A 22730-nucleotide genomic window follows, 5' to 3' on the forward strand; every position below is an offset into this window, starting at 1 on the left:
ACCTGCCTGCTCGACCCTATCCCTTCTTATCTAATACCCTCCCTGTCTTCCACCCTCACATCTTCAACCTCTCTCTCTACCGGTTCATCCCATCTTCTTTCAAACATGCAAAGGTTACTCCTTGTTTTAACCCCCTGCAATCTGGATTCCGCCCTGAACACTCAACTGAGACTGCCCTTACCAAGGTTACTATCTTCTTTCTGCTAAAAGTAATGGCCACTACTCTACTTTTCTTACTTGACCTCTCAGCTGCCTTCAACACAGTTGACCACCCCCTCCTTCTACAAACCCTCAGCTCTTTTGGCCTCTGTGACACTACTCTATCTTGGATTCACTCTTATCTTTCTCACAGGTATTTTTCTGTGTCATTTGCTGGTGACTCCTCCTCTCCAACGCCTCTGTCGGAGTACCTCAAGGATCTGTTCTGGGTCCTTTACTCTTCTCCATTTATACTTATTCACTGAGTAAACTTATCAACAGTTATGGCTTCACATATCACCTCTATGCTGAGGACACCCAGATCTACCTGTACACCCCTGCTCTCTCCCTCTGTCCTTTCTCATGTTGGTGACTGCTTATCTGGTATTTCTTCCTGGATGGCCTCTCACCACCTAATGATTAATATGTCCAAGACTGAGCACCTTCTAATCCCCCCCTCAAGCTCTACGCCGACTTCTGACTTTTCTATCCCTGTCGACGGCATCACCATCTCCCCATCATCCTAAGTCCGCTGCCTCGAAGTTACACTTGACAAATCTTTCCTTCATCCCACACATCCAATCGCTTTCTTCATCCTGCCGAAACCACTTAAGCAATATTTCCAAGATTTGCCCTTTTCTGAGCGCTTACACCACAAAGCAATTAATCCACTTCTTTTGTGATTTCCCGAATTGACTACTGCAATAACCTATTTACTGGCCTTCCTCTTTCCTGCCTCTCCCCCTTTCAATCCATTCTAAATGCCTCTGCCAGGCTAATCCACCTTTCCCGTCGCTCTGTATCTGCTGCAACTCTCTGCGAGTCCCTTTATTGGCTCCCCATTAACAGCAGAAGTTTAAAATTCTCACCCTTACATACAAATCTCTCACCAACGGCACTCCCCATTATCTATCCTCCAATATACTCCAGCTCACCGACTAAGATCCAACATTGACCTGCTCCTTGCATCTTCGACTATCACCTCTTCCCATGCTAGACTGCAGGACTTCTGTAGTGCAGCACCTACTCTCTGGAGCATTCTCACTCGTGCTCTCAGGCTTTACCCTAATCTTTCTTCTTTTAAATGCTAAGATTAATAAGAGAAAGAGGAAAGAAGCATTGTAGGGCACACTTTAGGGGATTATTACTCACTCTGTGTGTGGTGGAGTTTATTCCATGTGTAGATTAAAGTTCATTAAAACATAACATTTATTTACAATTGATTTAAAATAATGTTGGTGTTGTGGACCATTCCACCATTAAAGCTAAAATTCATCACACGTTATTTACAAAAGAGAAAAAAGAATATTTCACTAAAATGAAACAAAGGAAGAGAAAACACTGTGTACTCTCAAAAACGGAGTGAAGCTCCTAGTACCAAATTTTAGTAGTCCATATCAAAATTATCCCCTTAACGACACGAGTCGTACAGGGTACGTCGCACACAACCTGGTCTTTAAAGACCAGCGACGTACCCTGTACGACTTTGGGGATTAAAGCGGCTGGAAGCGATCCTGATCGCTTCCAGCCGCTTTACGGTTATTGCAGTGATGCCTCGATATCGAGGCATCCTGCAATAACCTTTTTCCCCCATCCGATGCAGAGAGAGCCACTCTGTGGCCCTCTCTGCACCGGCATCGATGGCTGCAATCGTTGGTGGGTGGGAGCTGACCGTGGGAGGCGGGTGGGCGGCCATCGATGAAAAACTGAAGAGAGAGGGGGGCGGGATTGGGGGCGGGATAGTCGGGAGCGCGCACGGGAGCGCGCGCGTGCACAGGGGGTGGCGGGCGGGCGCGTGCACGGGGAGGGAGCGGGTGGGAACCGCTACACTACAGCAAATACATGCTATATGAGTGGCAGTAAGGGGGGATAAAATCCCCAACAAAAGTAAATCTAAGGGATCTGGGAGCGGGTGGGTAATTGGTCTGTGGGGGGGGGGAAGCTACACTACAGAAAAAATAAAAAAAAATAAAAAAAATTAAAAAAAAACACATTTGTATTTGAAAACAGGGTACTGGCAGACAGCTGCCAGTAACCAAGATGGCTCCCAGTAAGGTAGAGGTGAAGGGTTAGAGAGCTGTTTGGGGGGGGGATCAGGGAGGTTGGGGGCTAAGGGGGGGTCCTACACAGCTGCATATGTAAATATGCAATACAATTTTTTTTTAAAAATTTTAAATATACCTTTTATTTTAGTACTGGCAGACTTTCTGCCAGTACTTAAGATGGCGGGGACAATTGTGGGGTGGGGGAGGGAAGGGAGCTGTTTGGGAGGGATCAGGGGGTCTGATGTGTCAGGTGGGAGGCTGATCTCTACACTAAAGCTAAAATTAACCCTGCAAGCTCCCTACAAGCTCCCTAATTAACCCCTTAACTGCTAGCCATAATACACATGTGATGCGCAGCAGCATTTAGCGGCCTTATAATTACCAAAAAGCAACACCAAAGCCATATATGTCTGCTATTTCTGAACAAAGGGGATCCCAGAGAAGCATTTACAATCATTTATGCCATACTTTGAAAAGTTGTTTGTAAATAATTTCAGTGAGAAACCTAAAATTGTGAAAAATTTTAGGTTTTTTTTTATTTGATCGCATTTAGCGGTGAAATGGTAGCATGAAATATACCAAGATGGGCCTAGATCAATACTTGGGGTTGTCTACTACACTACACTAAAGCTAAAATTAACCCTAGACGCTACCTACATGCTCCCTAATTAACCCCTTCACTGCTGGGCATAATACACGTGTGATGCGCAGTGGCATTTAGCGGCCTTCTAATTACCAAAAAGCAACGCCAAAGTCATATATGTCTGCTATTTCTGAACAAAGGGGATCCCAGAGAAGCATTTACAACCATTTATGCCATAATTGCACAAGTTGTTTGTAAATAATTTCAGTGAGAAACCTAAAGTTTGTGAAAATATTTGGGAAAAAGTGAACAATTTTTTTTATTTGATTGCATTTGGTGGTGAAATGGTGGCATGAAATATACCAAAATGGGCCTAGATCAATACTTTGGGATGTCTTCTAAAAAAATATATATACATGTCAAGGGTTAATCATGGATTCCTGAAAGATATCAGTGTTCCAATGTAACTAGCGCTAATTTTGAAAAAAAGTGGTTTGGAAATAGCAAAGTGCTACTTGTATTTATGGCCCTATAAGTTGCAAAAAAAGCAAAGAACATGTAAACATTGGGTATTTCTAAACTCAGGACAAAATTTAGAAACTATTTAGCATGGGTGTTTTTTGGTGATTGTAGATGTGTAACAGATTGTGGGGGTCAAAGTTAGAAAAAGTGTGTTTTTTTCCATTTTTTCCTAATATTTTATCATTTTTTTAAAGTAAATGATAAGATATGATGAAAAAAATGGTATCTTTAGAAAGTCCATTTAATGGCGAGAAAAACGGTATATAATATGTATGGGTACAGTAAATGAGTAAGAGGAAAATTACAGCTAAACACAAACACCGCAGAAATGTAAAAATAGCCCTGGTCCTTCAGGGAAAGAAATTGAAAAATGGCCTTGGTCCTTAAGGGGTTAAATAATATGCTGGTAACTAAAACTAATAGTAAAGTGTATTGAGATATATGGGATATATGAGATGGGAGAGGTGCGGGTAAAAGAGACAATTAGAAATCGCTCAGTGGCTCAGAATATAATCAGAGCTATACATAAGTCGCCTGTTTCATAATTCTACCCATTAATGTGAGTCACCGCACCACCGCAAATTACCGCCCCATCTCCCATTTAAATCAAATTCTATCTGCTCAAGAATTGAGCGAACAAGTTACCACTATATTAATTCTTTTAAAGTTATCAGCTATGTCAAAGTTTCTAATATTTTACAAATAGTGAGAGCTCCCGGCGATATCTAGGAATTTCTTCCTAGTTCAAGAAGGCACAAGGCTATATACCCACCAGTAATGAGTATAGCACCTGACTTCACTTTGAGTCTTAACTGTAAAGTTATTATATTCCCTTTTAAAGGGACAGTCTAGTATAAATTAAACTTTCATTATTCAGATAGGACTATTAATTTTAATCAACTTTCCAATTGACTTTTATCATCAAATTTGCTTTTTTCTCTTGGTATTCTTAGTTTAAACTAAACATAGGTAGGCTCATATGCTAATTTCTAAGCCTTTGAGGGCTGCCTCTTATCACATGCTTTTTAAATCTCTTTTCAACACAGAGACAGAAAGTACATGTGGGCCATATAGATAACACTGTGTTCAGGCACAGGGGGTTATTTAAAATTTAGCACAATACAATGCTAAATGTAAGACAATAGATAATAAACAGTCACAGTCATGTGATCAGGGGGCTGGAAGAAGGTTCCTAGATACAAGGTAATCACAGAGGTAAAAAGTATATTAATATAACGGTGTTGGTTATGCAAAACTGGGGAATGGGTAATAAAGGGATTATCTATCTTTTAAAACAATAACAATTCTATGGTAGACTGTCCCTTTAATGTGTTTTTTTTTTTGTTTTTCTATTTACTGTTGCTTTGTGTTATCCTTAAATAGGGTAATAAAGATCTAGCATGACACAGGACAAGATATTTCCTGGCGGTGGCATCCATACAAACATGTACATTCTCAGACTAGAGATTTAGAGCATCAGTGACAGAGGTGTAACTTTTAATGATCTGTGTTTAAATAAGCAACATAGCTAAACAAACATTTTGAGATGTATATGTGGAAGTGATTAACAGACCAGACCCCATCTAAAAAACTACATAATTTATTGGATAGAGCAAATGGTGAGTTCACTTGTTCTGGGGAGGGTGCCCTGCTCAATACAACCACCCCATTTGCACCTCATCTTCCCCTATACTATAAGCTGATAACTAGACAGGTAGCGGACACCCATCTGGACTTTAAAATGATTGTTAAGGATTACCTTGGAAGTTTGGAGCAAGTAGGGATCTAAATGTAGGAGGCCAAAAGGCAAATATGGACAGTTGTGGTAATGAGGCCAGGTAAAAAGTTCAGAAGGGTCAGGCAATAATCAAGTTAAAAAACACAACCCAGAAGATCAGTCCAAAAAAAATGAGGCACCAGAATCAAATGAGTCCAGGTGGATAGAGAAGGGTCAGGAAGCCAGAAGACAATAGGTAACACAGGGCAGGTAGATGTGGTGCAAGGGAGAAACTTTAGATGACTTTAGGGTAATTGGGAGCAAGGGAGACTGACTTAGCACAATCAGAATTACCAAGCACCTATTGAGAGGAATTAGGGAGATTTTTAGGCTTAGAACAGGTACTTGCATGACTTGGTTGCATGTATACCTGGATATATAGAGAATTTAAGGCTTTCAGTACTTGTGCCTACCCTTACATTGTGCCTGCTGACTGGAAAAAGCCTCTTACTGAGCATAGGCTACACATACTGTGGGTATTGAGGGTTGATGCTAGCAGGGCCACTCTTTATCTAAAAGTCAGGTAAGGAATTAGCACGGACCTCAGTCCCCTGTGTGTGGCCCGGGTCTGCATTATCACAGCCATTCTTCTGTGCACTACTCGGGTTATAGTAAGTAAGTGATTCTGACAGGGCTTGAAAAAGTGAAGTGAAATCAAACTCACTCTTGCCAGCATGGAGCGAGATCATCAACTTATTTTAAAGAACATTATATTTGTCAGGATATCTGTGAGTGTTATTAAATAATATATTTATGCATAAGACCAAAGGGTTCATTATATATAAAACTGGTTGCATCAATTTTATTTACTATAAATTACAGTTCTCTCTGCCAAATGATTTTGGCTGGGTAAAATAACCCCTCCTTGCTGTTTAAGACAAGTGAGGACAAAGGGAAAAAAATTGGTTCAATTAGGGAAGGCAGTTTATTTCAAAGAGATTTTTTTTATCACATGGCTCTGTTAAAAGTTTGATTTCCTAACCTTTCTTCTATGAAATAAAAGGTTATCAGATAATGACCCCTGTAAATAAACAGACATGGTTTGTTTGTTGGAAAAATCTCTTTGATGCTTAAGTATATGCAGAAGTTGATTACCCCTGCTGTGTTTGAATACACGAAGCTCAGACAGACGTCTCAAAAGGGAAAATAGCAAGAGTTGATTACCCCTGCTGTGTTGGATACACTTGTATAATTTTCAATACTGCATAAAAATGTATAATTCCATGGATCTGAGAAATGCACTTCTGATTTTTAATAAATTAAATGAATAACTACTTATATAAATGCTTAAGTTATTTCAAAATAAATACATTTTTCTTTGTTTTCCAGAAATCTAGTGAAAATTACAAGGAGGAACTGATGTGGAGATGAGATTTCTAAATAAAATGCTATGAGTTGACATATAGATGCATCATAGATTTTTGGGCCCATGTCTTAAACACGGTTGAGACATGTATTAATAAATAACTATAATACTCCTGTACATCTATGATATAAGATGCGACTAGGAAATGAAATATGTGCCAGTATATCAAACGAGCTGATATACGGAATAAGTCAGATATACACATATATTTCATTGATTGATACTACTAGTCCCTCATAAAATGCAACTTGTAACGCATCTTATAAAATATGATAAAGAAAATACTCATATCTCATATTAAAATAATCAGAGAAAATGTCACTATATGGTCCCATCTATATTAAAATTGTAAGTGATTGATACTGTAAATTAAAGTATTTGATAAACATTTTAAAGGTTATATAATTAAGCTGTTAGCAATATTGATAATGAAACTGCATTTCTGGTTGTTTGCTGCCCCCTAGGGGATTAAAACTGCTATGACAGCCGGGCCACTATCGACTCTCACTTACTAGACACTGGTTTCATAGGCCCACTCTGTTGGATCAAACATAACTGCAGGCCCGCACATGCTAGGACTTCTGATACACTCGCATATCTTCCGGACATGGGACTCAATTAGGACTAAACATAAGGGTATATCCACTTTTGTTTCACCAATGACTCCAGTGCCAATTAATGCAGAGCTTAGTGGTGGGATAATACCCTCTGAAGCAGGGCACATAGACATAAATCAGACGATACCATTCACATGCCTGACCTACAAGGGTGCCCTAAAACCTAGATCACAATTAAAAGACACTAAAGGAGGAGTTTTCTCCCATTGGTTAAAGCATGCACAGTTGTCTCACTTACTGAGCTCCTCACCCCACAAGAGGGACCTCCTGAGGGAAATGTCACGTTTTGAGCACTTATGTTATGAAAGGATAGTACCCAGGGGATCCCTATCGATTACCAAAAAACTCCTAGATGCTACCCTTAAATTACCCCCGTCATCCTACGATTCCCATTGGCAGGCGGATCTTGGCCTACCTGTATCCAAAGAACAATGGGAAAACATATTCTACCAATCCTCTAAATCATCATCCTCTCCCAGGGTTTTAGAAATGAACCACAAAATATTGTACCGTTGGTACCTCACCCCAGACAGACTTAAACGAATTTATCCCAATACTAATGCGACATGTTGGAGGGGTTGTGGGTCTCCTGGCACAATGGCCCACATATGGTGGTACTGTCCTAAGTTGCTCCCCATTTGGAGAGACATAACGATATATCTGAAACAGGTGTTAGGAGACCACTTCTGTCTGTCTCCTCTCACTGCCTTATTTAGCTATAGACCGGATAAAGGATGTAAAATTAAATGGAAGCTCCTCCAATACTGTTTAAACAGCGCCAGATTGCTTATTGCCCGTAGATGGAAGTCTCCAGATGTGCCGACTGTGCAAGAATGGCTACACAATACATCTGAACTCCTCCTAGTGGAGGAATACTCATACTACAAAAATAACTGCCTGCCATTATTCCACAACATTCAATTTTACTGGGAATCCCTTCTCCACTCACATATTACCTTAGATCATTAAGTAGTAATTGACAAATGAACTTAGCCCAGGCGGACCTCTTCCTCTCCCCCCCCTCCCTCCCCTTCCCCTCCCTTTTAAATCTTGTGTCTCAGCTGAAATGGTTGTTATAAAGTTTTACTTTAGATTGTTTATTTTAATTAGGTTGGAATAACATTACTTTTAGGGTATGATGCGAATACCTATCTAGAATGTACGCATACCTTCTACTTGCCGAATAAGCATGGGTCTTTCTTGCCGGCTAATCAACAGACTATCATTTACCCAATGTATACAATCCCAATTGCTGTATGAAGGTATGACATTTTGTATTGTATCTATTCCATTTAATAGAGTTATATTTACAATATCCCTATGTATTTTTCTGTTAAAACTAAGGGCCCAAGAGAGGTCCTAAATGCTGAAAATAGGGGCAAAAATGAGGAATATCACTCAGTACCTGAAAACATGTATGCACAGTATGATTTGTATTTTTCTTTATTTACATGTATTACAGTTTCATAATTGTACTGTACATTTACTCAATAAAAAAAATTAAAATATAAAAAAAAAATAAAAAAAAAAAAATGCTATGACAGCCAAACGAATGGACTGTTTATAACATATGTTCCCAGTAGGCCAATCAAATGTTTCAGCTCAAAGGGTCAATCAATGCTCAGCTCCATTAGGGCCAATCCAAAGACAAGCGCCGTGGGGTGTAGCCAAAAAGGTTCACTGATGATTAGAATAAATAAAAAAAAGAGTGGGGATTACCACGTGATATAACCTCATGCAAGAGGATAGAAGAGCTCTTTTTGTTTGCTGAAATCTTGACTAATAACATTGCTGCCATTTTGGGACAGTCACTTTAAGCAAAATCTGGGACTAACTTCCTGATCCATATTGCAATACCTTTCTCCATATCAGGTGACCTGAATCTATTTGAAAAAGCTGGAATATTAAATTGGCTCATGTGATAATGTATGACAAGGACTATAATTTGATATTTTAAACGCAAATACATTCATTGTTGTTTGTCTAATTGAAGCTGTTAAATTTAAGCTCATGTTCATAGTCTTATATAGTTTAACTAGTCATATTTAGTGGTAAGTAATTTATATTTGCAACTATATATATTTTAGAACTTGCCTTATTGTAGATACAAATAATTTATTTACTAAACAGGGTTTTACACTCCAGATTTATTAGTCAGTCATTATAGTGAACTCTTTCAGAGATGTACATAAACTGGTTATTGTGATTAAATCCCATGTAGTTATTAATTAAGTATAGTAAATTGGTAATCCATATTGGGCACTGAACTAGAGTTATTGGTTAATAACAGAAGATTCTAGTATTTTATTGTGGTATTTTAATGTGAATATTGTGAATAAGGTAAATTGTAAAGGTATATTTTTAGGATCTTTGTATAGAATATTATAACAGCATATGGATGTATCATTGGATTCATAATCTGGTTTCTATAAATATAATTCAATGTGTTTATAACTTCAAGTTATCGTAGAGAATTTAGGAATAAATATTGATTTTAATTGTTTCATATATGCATTTTAATTGGGGTTTATTTTAAAGAATAATTATTAAATAAATTGTATTATAACCCGGCTAAATACTGACATATTGTAAAGTTTGTTTCGCTCCTTTACATAAAGCATAATTAACTCCCCTTAATTAGAGATATACAGTTCTCAAAGACAAAGGGGCCTTTAAAACAATCCCTGAAGGGCCTCATAATACTGACAAGGCCTTTTATTGAATTTCGCCAAACCAGAGAGCTTTAGAGAATCGGGCCCTTTGTCTTTATTTCCCACCCTTCAAAAAGTCTGCCTACCCTGCTTCTCATAATTGCCAGATCTCCTCCAGTACTCTGTCCTCCTTTAAAGGGACATAAAACAGGTTAAGATCTGTGCATATACTAAAAGGCCTAATGAATCAAAAATAGTCTGCATAAAAAATTTGTTTAAAAACTGCTGGCAAGTATTATAAAATAATTTTCAAAAATAAGCAAAATGAATTACATAGCTAAGCTGCCTGGAGCAGCCAACTCCACCCCTCTTATCAGTGTTTAGAAACAGGCATTGTATTTCAACTGAGTTCACAGCTTCTAGGCATGCTCCAGCAGATAATCCCTATGCACTTTTGCATTCTACCAAAAACAACAATAGATATAGATACAGCCATAGACGGAAATGTGTGGGGGGAGTTAGAGCTTTACAGTTCAGAAACTAAAAATAAAGGGTTAATGGCGAGGCACAGCAGTATAAATTTGCAGGTAAAGTAATTAAAGTAAATATTATTATATTTTGTCTCTATCCTAACTTGTTTTATGTCCCTTTAATTTAATACAAATGAAGTACCCCTTCAACTCTCTCCCTGCAGTACGCTTACATATTGGCATTCTTTGAGTATCCTTGCCCCTTACCCAGTAGCGGACCTACTCAACAGAGGGCCCTGATGCAAATATTTTTTGGGCCCCCAAAGGTAACTCAGTAGTAAGCAATAGTAATGATATACATGGTGCTCTGTATAATCAGTATAAATAGATAGGTGGAGCTGCACTATTAAAAGTTCCCCCTGCATTAGGATTGTACATATTTTGCTTACACCTACGTATAGACTGGCTTCTAGGGATCCTCCCAAGGCCTTGGGCCCTAGTGCCACTGCACCTGCTGCACCAATGATAATGGTAGTTCTGCCCCTGTCCTTACCCTCTACAGGACTGCCTTCTTCCCACTATAGCAGCAATGCTCACCTCACTGCCCTCTCCATCATCAGCAGCAGTGCACATCTTCCTCTGAAACCCATTGCAGCGGCACTGCCCACCTTCTACTGAAACTCTCTGCAGCAGCAGTGCCAACCTTTTACTAAATCCCTCTGCAGTGCCCACATTCCACTAAATCCCTCTGCAGTGGCAGTGCCCACATTCTACTAAATCCCTCTGCAGCAGCAATGCCCACCTTCCACTTAAAGGGACATTATACACTCATTTTTTTCTTTGCATAAATGTTTTGTAGATGATCTATTTATATAGCCCATAAAGTTTTTTTTTTTTTTTTAAATGTATAGTTTTACTTATTTTTAAATAAAATTGCTCTGATTTTCAGACTCCTAACCAAGCCCCAAAGTTTTATGTGAATACCGACATACACCTACTTCAGCTTGCTTCTGTTTGTGTAAAGGGTCTTTTCATTTGCAAAAGAAGGGGGAGTGTCTTATTTCCCACTTGCAGTGGGCTTTCCAACTACCTTTTCAACAGAGCTAAGCTGAGAGCTTATGAGTACGTTTTTAACCAGTTTTATACTGGATTTTTATATCAGTATCTGTGAATCTTATTATTTATAGTAGTGCTAGCTTATTACATGCAGTTATATGAAAATGAGTGTATACTGTCCCTTTAATCCCTCTGCAGCAGCAGTGCCCACCTTCCACTAAATCCATCTGCAGCAGCAGTCCCCACCTTCCACTGAAACTTTCTACAGCAGCAGTGCCCACCTTCCACTCAAACTCTCTGCAGGCAGAAGTACTCACCTTCCACTGTAACCCTCTACAGCAGCAATGCCCACCGTGACCTGCGACTGAAGCCTTATAAAGCCATATTGCCACCTGCCACTACAGCATCCTGGTCCACCCCTCTGCAGCAATATCCACCTCCCACTAAAGTCCCAAACTGCCATAATTCACTCCCTTATCTAAATTCCATTTTATAAATTAGGCGGAAACCCTCAGTAACTAACATATGCAAAAACACACCTATTGAAGACCCCCTACCATCTGTGCCAGCACTGAAGTCCCCAGCACTACACCTGTAGCAGCAGCAGCACTACTCATCTCTCACAAAAACCCCTGTAGTAGTACCTCCGCAGTAGTATTTGTCTATTTCCTACTGAAGCCCCTTCCCCATAGTACACCCTCAAGTTCTGTGTCTCCTTCATGCCGCCCCTTCCCCCATTACTAATACCTTTGCAGACCCTCCCCCTACAATACCGGGTATAACCCGTGCCTCCCCTTTTCCTATCTGTGCTCTTGCCTAACCTAACCTGCGTATGACTCCAGTACTGCCAGAACAGATGTAATCTCCCTCCCCTAACTTGTCCCTATGCGTTGTGCAGCGGGGGTGGTGGCTGCACTCTGACTGACACGGTCCAAAGTTATCCCGGAATAAGGACAGCACGCATGTGCACGGACCCGGATGTGAAACGTTCAGCTGCCCTAGAGCTGCCGAGCCAAGCTGGGCCAAGCCGGGATAATTGCCGGGAGCAACCGTGCTAGAGCCGGACCGAACAATAATAAACAGGGACAGAACTGGACTGCCATCCGATCTGAATTTGTATCGGACTAAAAGCGGCTCACATGTGATCCGAGACATAAATTGTGATAACGCTAAAGGGATTACTAGTCTAAACCATTACACAAAGGGTTATATTGCAATGTAACCCGAACCAAATATATAGTTATTCAGGGACAAGCATAGACATTAGCCCCATTACATACCCCACAGCCATCATTTTCTGTACTTAGTAATAAGGGTGATAGTTACCGCTTGCAACTTCCTGGTTTGTTAGTCCTTGAAATATAGTCACCTACTAGGGGTGTTGGTCTCTATGGTCACATCCTGAGAGTTTTGGTCGCTCTAGTTAGCTCAGTGGACTTTACTCCTTATTACCTCCTTTCTTGTTATGTCCTGGAATACTTTGTTCTGCCCTTTAATAACCAAATGAAATAATAGCTATTAATACTACACTTTACTGATTACAGACACAATTGGAGTAGCCCAATGAGTTTATCAATACAAGATTTTAATATATGTGATCCATCTGGGTTTTACTACATTACAAAATCCTTGAGATTAATCATGTCACAATAATCAACATAATGGCTTTATATTCTAGGATGTTCCTAGATAAGAGTGAGGTATAGGGACACATTCCTTTTGTATTAGTCACAGTGACTTTTCCTTTGGGTTATCATAGGTATTGTTTTATTTTAATATACCTCATTCCATTTATTTTGCCATTGGGATATGGATTTCCGGGGTAAAAAGTATGAGCGGGGCAGCAACTGGTCGGACCCTGAGGTAGTTGAACTTCTCCAACTCTGGGCTAATGACTCTGTACAGATGGAACTGGAGAGCTGTCTACGTAACCAACATGTATTTAACAGGATTGCAGAGGTTCTAAGGGAAAAGGGGATCCACCGGACAGGAGATCAGTGCAGAGAGAAGATAAAGAAAATGAAGCTTGAATATCGACGTTTAAAGGATAACAGCAAGACACTTCGTGGAGGAAGAGCTTGGAAATTCTTTGAAGTCATGGACAGAGTGCTGACCCACCGTCCAACCTTGTCATATGGCACCCTGGGGCCCATAGGGGTGCTGCCCCAGAACATGTTGCAGGGTCCACTCTCAGATGGCTTCCAACCCCACTACCCAACCTTCAATCATACACAACATCCTGAGTTGATGGAGATCAAGTGTGAGGAAGTTCAGTCAGATGAACAATGTTTGACACCTGAACCCCCTCCCTCAATGACTTTTATGCAAGAGTCAGGTGGTGAAGAAGAGGAGGAGCGAACTATGTTGGACAGAGGGGCTCCAGACTCACCTTTATCAAGGGTGGAAGTGCAAGGTGAAGCCAGTGAGTCACCCTCAGGTATGGATATGATAAAATAGAACAGGGCCATAATAGTTTATTACTTAACAAGCCTGAAATCCATGAGAATAGAGTTTAGTGGTCAATTCTAGATAAGGTATATTCATACATGTGTATCAACAAACACCAGGATAGTTCACATGTCTTAATACACTGGCATCAGGACATATATCTTTTCTCTTAACACATAGACATCAGGACATGCACCTCTCACCTCCTCCTAACATGCAGACTCAGGACACGCACCTCTCACCTCCTAACATGCAGACACAGGACACGTACCTCTCACCTCCTAACATGCAGACACAGGACACGTACCTCTCACCTCCTAACATGCAGACACAGGACACGTACCTCTCACCTCCTAACATGCAGACACAGGACACGTACCTCTCACCTCCTTCTAACCTGCAGACTCAGGACACGTACCTCTCACCTCCTTCTAACCTGCAGGCTCGGCACATACCTCTCACCTCCTTCTAACACGCAGACACAAGAAACGTACCTCTCACCTCCTAACTTGCAGACTCAGGACACGTACCTCTCACCTCCTAACATGCAGACTAAGGACACGTACCTCTCACCTTCTATCACGCAGACACAGGACACTTACCTCTCACCTCCTTCTAACCTGCAGACTCAGGACACGTACCTCTCACCTACTTCTTACCTGCAGACTCAGGGCACGTACCTCTCACCTCCTTCTTACCTGCAGACTCAGGGCACGTACCTCTCACCTTCTAACCTGCAGACTTAGGACACGTACCTCTCACCTCCTTCTAACCTGCAGACTTAGGACACGTACCTCTCACCTCCTTCTAACCTGCAGACTTAGGACACGTACCTATCACCTCCTTCTAACATGTAGACATCAGGACATGCACCTCTGACCTCCTTCTAACTTGCAGACACAGGACACGTACCTCTCACCTCCTTCTAACACGCAGACACAGGACACGTACCTCTCACCTCCTAACCTGCAGACTCAGGACATGTACCTCTCACCTCCTTCTTACCTGCAAACTCAGGACACGTACCTCTCACCTCCTTCTTACACACAGACACAGGAAACGTACCTCTCGCCTCCTTCTTACACACAGACACAGGACATCTACCTCTCCCATCCTTCTAACACGCAGACACCAGGATACATACCTCTCACCTCCTTCTTACACACAGACACAAGACATGTACCTCTCGCCTCCTTCTTACACACAGACACAGGACATGTACCTCTCACCTCCTTCTAACACGTAGACACCAGGATACATACCTTAAACCCCCTTCTTACACACAGACACAGGACATGTACCTCTCGCCTCCTTCTTACACACAGACACAGGACATCTACCTCTCACCTCCTTCTAACACGCAGACACCAGGATACATACCTCTCGCCTCTTTCTTACACACAGACACAGGAAATGTACCTCTCGCCTCCTTCTTACACACAGACACAGGACATGTACCTCTCACCTCCTTCTAACACGCAGACACCAGGATACATACCTCTCACCTCTTTCTAACACGCAGACACAGGACACGTACCTCTCACCTCCTAACCTGCAGTCTCAGGACACGTACCTCTCGCCTCCTTCTTACACACAGACACTGGACATCTACCTCTCACCTCCTTCTAATACGCAGACACTAGGATACATACCTCTCACCTCCTTCTAGCACGCAGACACCAGAATACATACCTCTCGCCTCCTTCTTACACACAGACGCAGGACACGTACCTCTTGCCTCCTTCTTACACACAGACACAGGACGCGTACCTCTCGCCTCCTTCTAACACACAGACACCAGGACATGTACCTCTCGCCTCCTTCTAACACACAGTCACCAGGACATGTTCCTCTCACCTCCTTCCAACACGTAGACACCAGGATACATACCTCTCACCACCTCCTAACACGTGGACACCAGGACACTTACCTCCCGCCTCCTTTTAATACTCGGACATCAGGAAGTGTACATCTCGCCTCCTGCTAATACACAGACATCAAGACATTCACCTTTCACCTCGTTCTAATACACGTACACCAGGACACATACCTCTCACCTTCTTCTAACACAAAGACAGAAGGACACATACTTCTCACCTCCTAACGCAAAGAAAACCAGACACCTAACTCTCACCTCCTTACACACAGACACAGGAAATGTACCTCTCGCCTCCTTCTTACACACAGACACAGGACATCTACCTCTCACCTCCTTCTAACACGTAGACACCAGGATACATACCTCTCACCTCCTTCTTACACACAGACACAGGACACGTACCTCTCGCCTCCTTCTTACACACAGACACAGGAAACGTACCTCTCGCCTCCTTCTTACACACAGACACAGGACATGTACCTCTCGCCTCCTTCTTACACACAGACACAGGACATGTACCTCTCACCTCCTTCTAACACGTAGACACCAGGATACATACCTCTAACCTCCTTCTAACACACAGACACCAGGACATGTACCTCTCGCCTCCTTCTTACACACAGACACAGGACACGTACCTCTCGCCTCCTTCTTACACACAGACACAGGACATGTACCTCTCACCTCCTTCTAACACACAGACACCAGGACATGTACCTCTCGCCTCCTTCTTACACACAGACACAGGACACGTACCTCTCGCCTCCTTCTAACACACAGACACCAGGACACGTACCTCTCGCCTCCTTCTAACACACAGACACCAGGACACGTACCTCTCACCTCCTTCTAACACACAGACACCAGGACATGTACCTCTCGCCTCCTTCTAACACACAGACACCAGGACATGTACCTCTCACCTCCTTCTAACACGTAGACACCAGGATACATACCTCTCACCTCCTTCTTACACACAGACACAGGACATGTACCTCTCGCCTCCTTCTTACACACAGACACAGGACATCTACCTCTCACCTCCTTCTAACACGTAGACACCAGGATACATACCTCTCACCTCCTTCTTACACACAGACACAGGACATGTACCTCTCGCCTCCTTCTAACACGCAGACACCAGGATACATACCTCTCGCCTCTTTCTTACACACAGACACAGGAAATGTACCTCTCGCCTCCTTCTTACACACAGACACAGGACATGTACCTCTCACCTCCTTCTAACACGCAGACACCAGGATACATACCTCTCGCCTCTTTCTTACACACAGACACAGGAAATGTACCTCTCGCCTCCTTCTTACACACAGACACAGGAAATGTACCTCTCGCCTCCTTCTTACACACAGACACAGGACATCTACCTCTCACCTCCTTCTAACACGTAGACACCAGGATACATACCTCTCACCTCCTTCTTACACACAGACACAGGACATGTACCTCTCGCCTCCTTCTTACACACAGACACAGGACATCTACCTCTCACCTCCTTCTAACACGTAGACACCAGGATACATACCTCTCACCTCCTTCTTACACACAGACACAGGACATGTACCTCTCGCCTCCTTCTTACACACAGACACAGGACATCTACCTCTCACCTCCTTCTAACACGCAGACACCAGGATACATACCTCTCGCCTCTTTCTTACACACAGACACAGGAAATGTACCTCTCGCCTCCTTCTTACACACAGACACAGGACATGTACCTCTCACCTCCTTCTAACACGCAGACACCAGGATACATACCTCTCGCCTCTTTCTTACACACAGACACAGGAAATGTACCTCTCGCCTCCTTCTTACACACAGACACAGGAAATGTACCTCTCACCTCTTTCTAACACGCAGACACAGGATACATACCTCTCACCTCCTAACCTGCAGTCTCAGGACACGTACCTCTCGCCTCCTTCTTACACACAGACACTGGACATCTACCTCTCACCTCCTTCTAATACGCAGACACCAGGATACATACCTCTCACCTCCTTCTAGCACGCAGACACCAGAATACATACCTCTCGCCTCCTTCTTACACACAGACGCAGGACACGTACCTCTTGCCTCCTTCTTACACACAGACACAGGACGCGTACCTCTCGCCTCCTTCTAACACACAGACACCAGGACATGTACCTCTCGCCTCCTTCTAACACACAGTCACCAGGACATGTTCCTCTCACCTCCTTCCAACACGTAGACACCAGGATACATACCTCTCACCACCTCCTAACACGTGGACACCAGGACACTTACCTCCCGCCTCCTTTTAATACTCGGACATCAGGAAGTGTACATCTCGCCTCCTGCTAATACACAGACATCAAGACATTCACCTTTCACCTTGTTCTAATACACGTACACCAGGACACATACCACTCACCTTCTTCTAACACAAAGACAGAAGGACACATACTTCTCACCTCCTAACGCAAAGAAAACCAGACACCTAACTCTCACCTCCTTACACACAGACACAGGAAATGTACCTCTCGCCTCCTTCTTACACACAGACACAGGACATCTACCTCTCACCTCCTTCTAACACGTAGACACCAGGATACATACCTCTCACCTCCTTCTTACACACAGACACAGGACATGTACCTCTCGCCTCCTTCTTACACACAGACACAGGACATGTACCTCTCACCTCCTTCTTACACACAGACACAGGACATGTACCTCTCGCCTCCTTCTTACACACAGACACAGGACATGTACCTCTCACCTCCTTCTTACACACAGACACAGGACATGTACCTCTCGCCTCCTTCTTACACACAGACACAGGACATGTACCTCTCACCTCCTTCTAACACGTAGACACCAGGATACATAACTCTAACCTCCTTCTAACACACAGACACCAGGACATGTACCTCTCGCCTCCTTCTTACACACAGACACAGGACATGTACCTCTCGCCTCCTTCTTACACACAGACACAGGACATGTACCTCTCACCTCCTTCTAACACACAGACACCAGGACATGTACCTCTCGCCTCCTTCTTACACACAGACACAGGACACGTACCTCTCGCCTCCTTCTAACACACAGACACCAGGACACGTACCTCTCGCCTCCTTCTAACACACAGACACCAGGACACGTACCTCTCACCTCCTTCTAACACACAGACACCAGGACATGTACCTCTCGCCTCCTTCTAACACACAGACACCAGGACATGTACCTCTCACCTCCTTCTAACACGAAGACACCAGGATACATACCTCTCACCTCCTTCTTACACACAGACACAGGACATGTACCTCACACCTCCTTCTAACACACAGACACAGGACATCTACCTCTCACCTCCTTCTAACACGTAGACACCAGGATACATACCTCTCACCTCCTTCTTACACACAGACACAGGACATGTACCTCTCGCCTCCTTCTTACACACAGACACAGGACATGTACCTCTCACCTCCTTCTAACACGTAGACACCAGGATACATACCTCTCACCTCCTTCTTACACACAGACACAGGACATGTACCTCTCGCCTCCTTCTTACACACAGACACAGGACATGTACCTCTCACCTCCTTCTAACACGCAGACACCAGGATACATACCTCTCGCCTCTTTCTTACACACAGACACAGGAAATGTACCTCTCGCCTCCTTCTTACACACAGACACAGGACATGTACCTCTCACCTCCTTCTAACACGCAGACACCAGGATACATACCTCTCGCCTCTTTCTTACACACAGACACAGGAAATGTACCTCTCGCCTCCTTCTTACACACAGACACAGGAAATGTACCTCTCACCTCTTTCTAACACGCAGACACAGGATACATACCTCTCACCTCCTAACCTGCAGTCTCAGGACACGTACCTCTCGCCTCCTTCTTACACACAGACACTGGACATCTACCTCTCACCTCCTTCTAATACGCAGACACCAGGATACATACCTCTCACCTCCTTCTAGCACGCAGACACCAGAATACATACCTCTCGCCTCCTTCTTACACACAGACGCAGGACACGTACCTCTTGCCTCCTTCTTACACACAGACACAGGACGCGTACCTCTCGCCTCCTTCTAACACACAGACACCAGGACATGTACCTCTCGCCTCCTTCTAACACACAGTCACCAGGACATGTTCCTCTCACCTCCTTCCAACACGTAGACACCAGGATACATACCTCTCACCACCTCCTAACACGTGGACACCAGGACACTTACCTCCCGCCTCCTTTTAATACTCGGACATCAGGAAGTGTACATCTCGCCTCCTGCTAATACACAGACATCAAGACATTCACCTTTCACCTCGTTCTAATACACGTACACCAGGACACATACCTCTCACCTTCTTCTAACACAAAGACAGAAGGACACATACTTCTCACCTCCTAACGCAAAGAAAACCAGACACCTAACTCTCACCTCCTTACACACAGACACAGGAAATGTACCTCTCGCCTCCTTCTTACACACAGACACAGGACATCTACCTCTCACCTCCTTCTAACACGTAGACACCAGGATACATACCTCTCACCTCCTTCTTACACACAGACACAGGACATGTACCTCTCGCCTCCTTCTTACACACAGACACAGGACATGTACCTCTCACCTCCTTCTTACACACAGACACAGGACATGTACCTCTCGCCTCCTTCTTACACACAGACACAGGACATGTACCTCTCACCTCCTTCTAACACGTAGACACCAGGATACATACCTCTAACCTCCTTCTAACACACAGACACCAGGACATGTACCTCTCGCCTCCTTCTTACACACAGACACAGGACATGTACCTCTCGCCTCCTTCTTACACACAGACACAGGACATGTACCTCTCACCTCCTTCTAACACACAGACACCAGGACATGTACCTCTCGCCTCCTTCTTACACACAGACACAGGACATGTACCTCTCGCCTCCTTCTAACACACAGACACCAGGACACGTACCTCTCGCCTCCTTCTAACACACAGACACCAGGACACGTACCTCTCACCTCCTTCTAACACACAGACACCAGGACATGTACCTCTCGCCTCCTTCTAACACACAGACACCAGGACATGTACCTCTCACCTCCTTCTAACACGTAGACACCAGGATACATACCTCTCACCTCCTTCTTACACACAGACACAGGACATGTACCTCTCGCCTCCTTCTTACACACAGACACAGGACATCTACCTCTCACCTCCTTCTAACACGTAGACACCAGGATACATACCTCTCACCTCCTTCTTACACACAGACACAGGACATGTACCTCTCGCCTCCTTCTAACACGCAGACACCAGGATACATACCTCTCGCCTCTTTCTTACACACAGACACAGGAAATGTACCTCTCGCCTCCTTCTTACACACAGACACAGGACATGTACCTCTCACCTCCTTCTAACACGCAGACACCAGGATACATACCTCTCGCCTCTTTCTTACACACAGACACAGGAAATGTACCTCTCGCCTCCTTCTTACACACAGACACAGGAAATGTACCTCTCGCCTCCTTCTTACACACAGACACAGGACATCTACCTCTCACCTCCTTCTAACACGTAGACACCAGGATACATACCTCTCACCTCCTTCTTACACACAGACACAGGACATGTACCTCTCGCCTCCTTCTTACACACAGACACAGGACATCTACCTCTCACCTCCTTCTAACACGTAGACACCAGGATACATACCTCTCACCTCCTTCTTACACACAGACACAGGACATGTACCTCTCGCCTCCTTCTTACACACAGACACAGGACATGTACCTCTCACCTCCTTCTAACACGCAGACACCAGGATACATACCTCTCGCCTCTTTCTTACACACAGACACAGGAAATGTACCTCTCGCCTCCTTCTTACACACAGACACAGGACATGTACCTCTCACCTCCTTCTAACACGCAGACACCAGGATACATACCTCTCGCCTCTTTCTTACACACAGACACAGGAAATGTACCTCTCGCCTCCTTCTTACACACAGACACAGGAAATGTACCTCTCACCTCTTTCTAACACGCAGACACAGGATACATACCTCTCACCTCCTAACCTGCAGTCTCAGGACACGTACCTCTCGCCTCCTTCTTACACACAGACACTGGACATCTACCTCTCACCTCCTTCTAATACGCAGACACCAGGATACATACCTCTCACCTCCTTCTAGCACGCAGACACCAGAATACATACCTCTCGCCTCCTTCTTACACACAGACGCAGGACACGTACCTCTTGCCTCCTTCTTACACACAGACACAGGACGCGTACCTCTCGCCTCCTTCTAACACACAGACACCAGGACATGTACCTCTCGCCTCCTTCTAACACACAGTCACCAGGACATGTTCCTCTCACCTCCTTCCAACACGTAGACACCAGGATACATACCTCTCACCACCTCCTAACACGTGGACACCAGGACACTTACCTCCCGCCTCCTTTTAATACTCGGACATCAGGAAGTGTACATCTCGCCTCCTGCTAATACACAGACATCAAGACATTCACCTTTCACCTTGTTCTAATACACGTACACCAGGACACATACCACTCACCTTCTTCTAACACAAAGACAGAAGGACACATACTTCTCACCTCCTAACGCAAAGAAAACCAGACACCTAACTCTCACCTCCTTACACACAGACACAGGAAATGTACCTCTCGCCTCCTTCTTACACACAGACACAGGACATCTACCTCTCACCTCCTTCTAACACGTAGACACCAGGATACATACCTCTCACCTCCTTCTTACACACAGACACAGGACATGTACCTCTCGCCTCCTTCTTACACACAGACACAGGACATGTACCTCTCACCTCCTTCTTACACACAGACACAGGACATGTACCTCTCGCCTCCTTCTTACACACAGACACAGGACATGTACCTCTCACCTCCTTCTTACACACAGACACAGGACATGTACCTCTCGCCTCCTTCTTACACACAGACACAGGACATGTACCTCTCACCTCCTTCTAACACGCAGACACCAGGATACATACCCTCACCTCCTTCTAACACACAGACACCAGGACA

At 43.8% G+C, this 22730-nt stretch overlaps 1 protein-coding gene across 1 annotated transcript in view; it reads left to right on the forward strand.

The window, feature by feature from the left end:
* The first annotated feature begins 12085 nt into the window (after window positions 1–12085).
* The window catches only part of ACCS (1-aminocyclopropane-1-carboxylate synthase homolog (inactive)), a 162631-nt gene continuing 151986 nt past the window's right edge, over window positions 12086–22730 (forward strand). The window contains exon 1 of the mRNA XM_053720233.1: window positions 12086–13722. Within this exon, the coding sequence (XP_053576208.1) occupies window positions 13095–13722 (628 nt within the window). The 5' untranslated portion in view covers window positions 12086–13094. The remainder of the gene's footprint in view (window positions 13723–22730) is intronic.

Source organism: Bombina bombina, chromosome 7 (genome assembly GCF_027579735.1).
Source record: "Bombina bombina isolate aBomBom1 chromosome 7, aBomBom1.pri, whole genome shotgun sequence".
NCBI classification, from domain to species: Eukaryota; Metazoa; Chordata; class Amphibia; order Anura; family Bombinatoridae; genus Bombina; species Bombina bombina.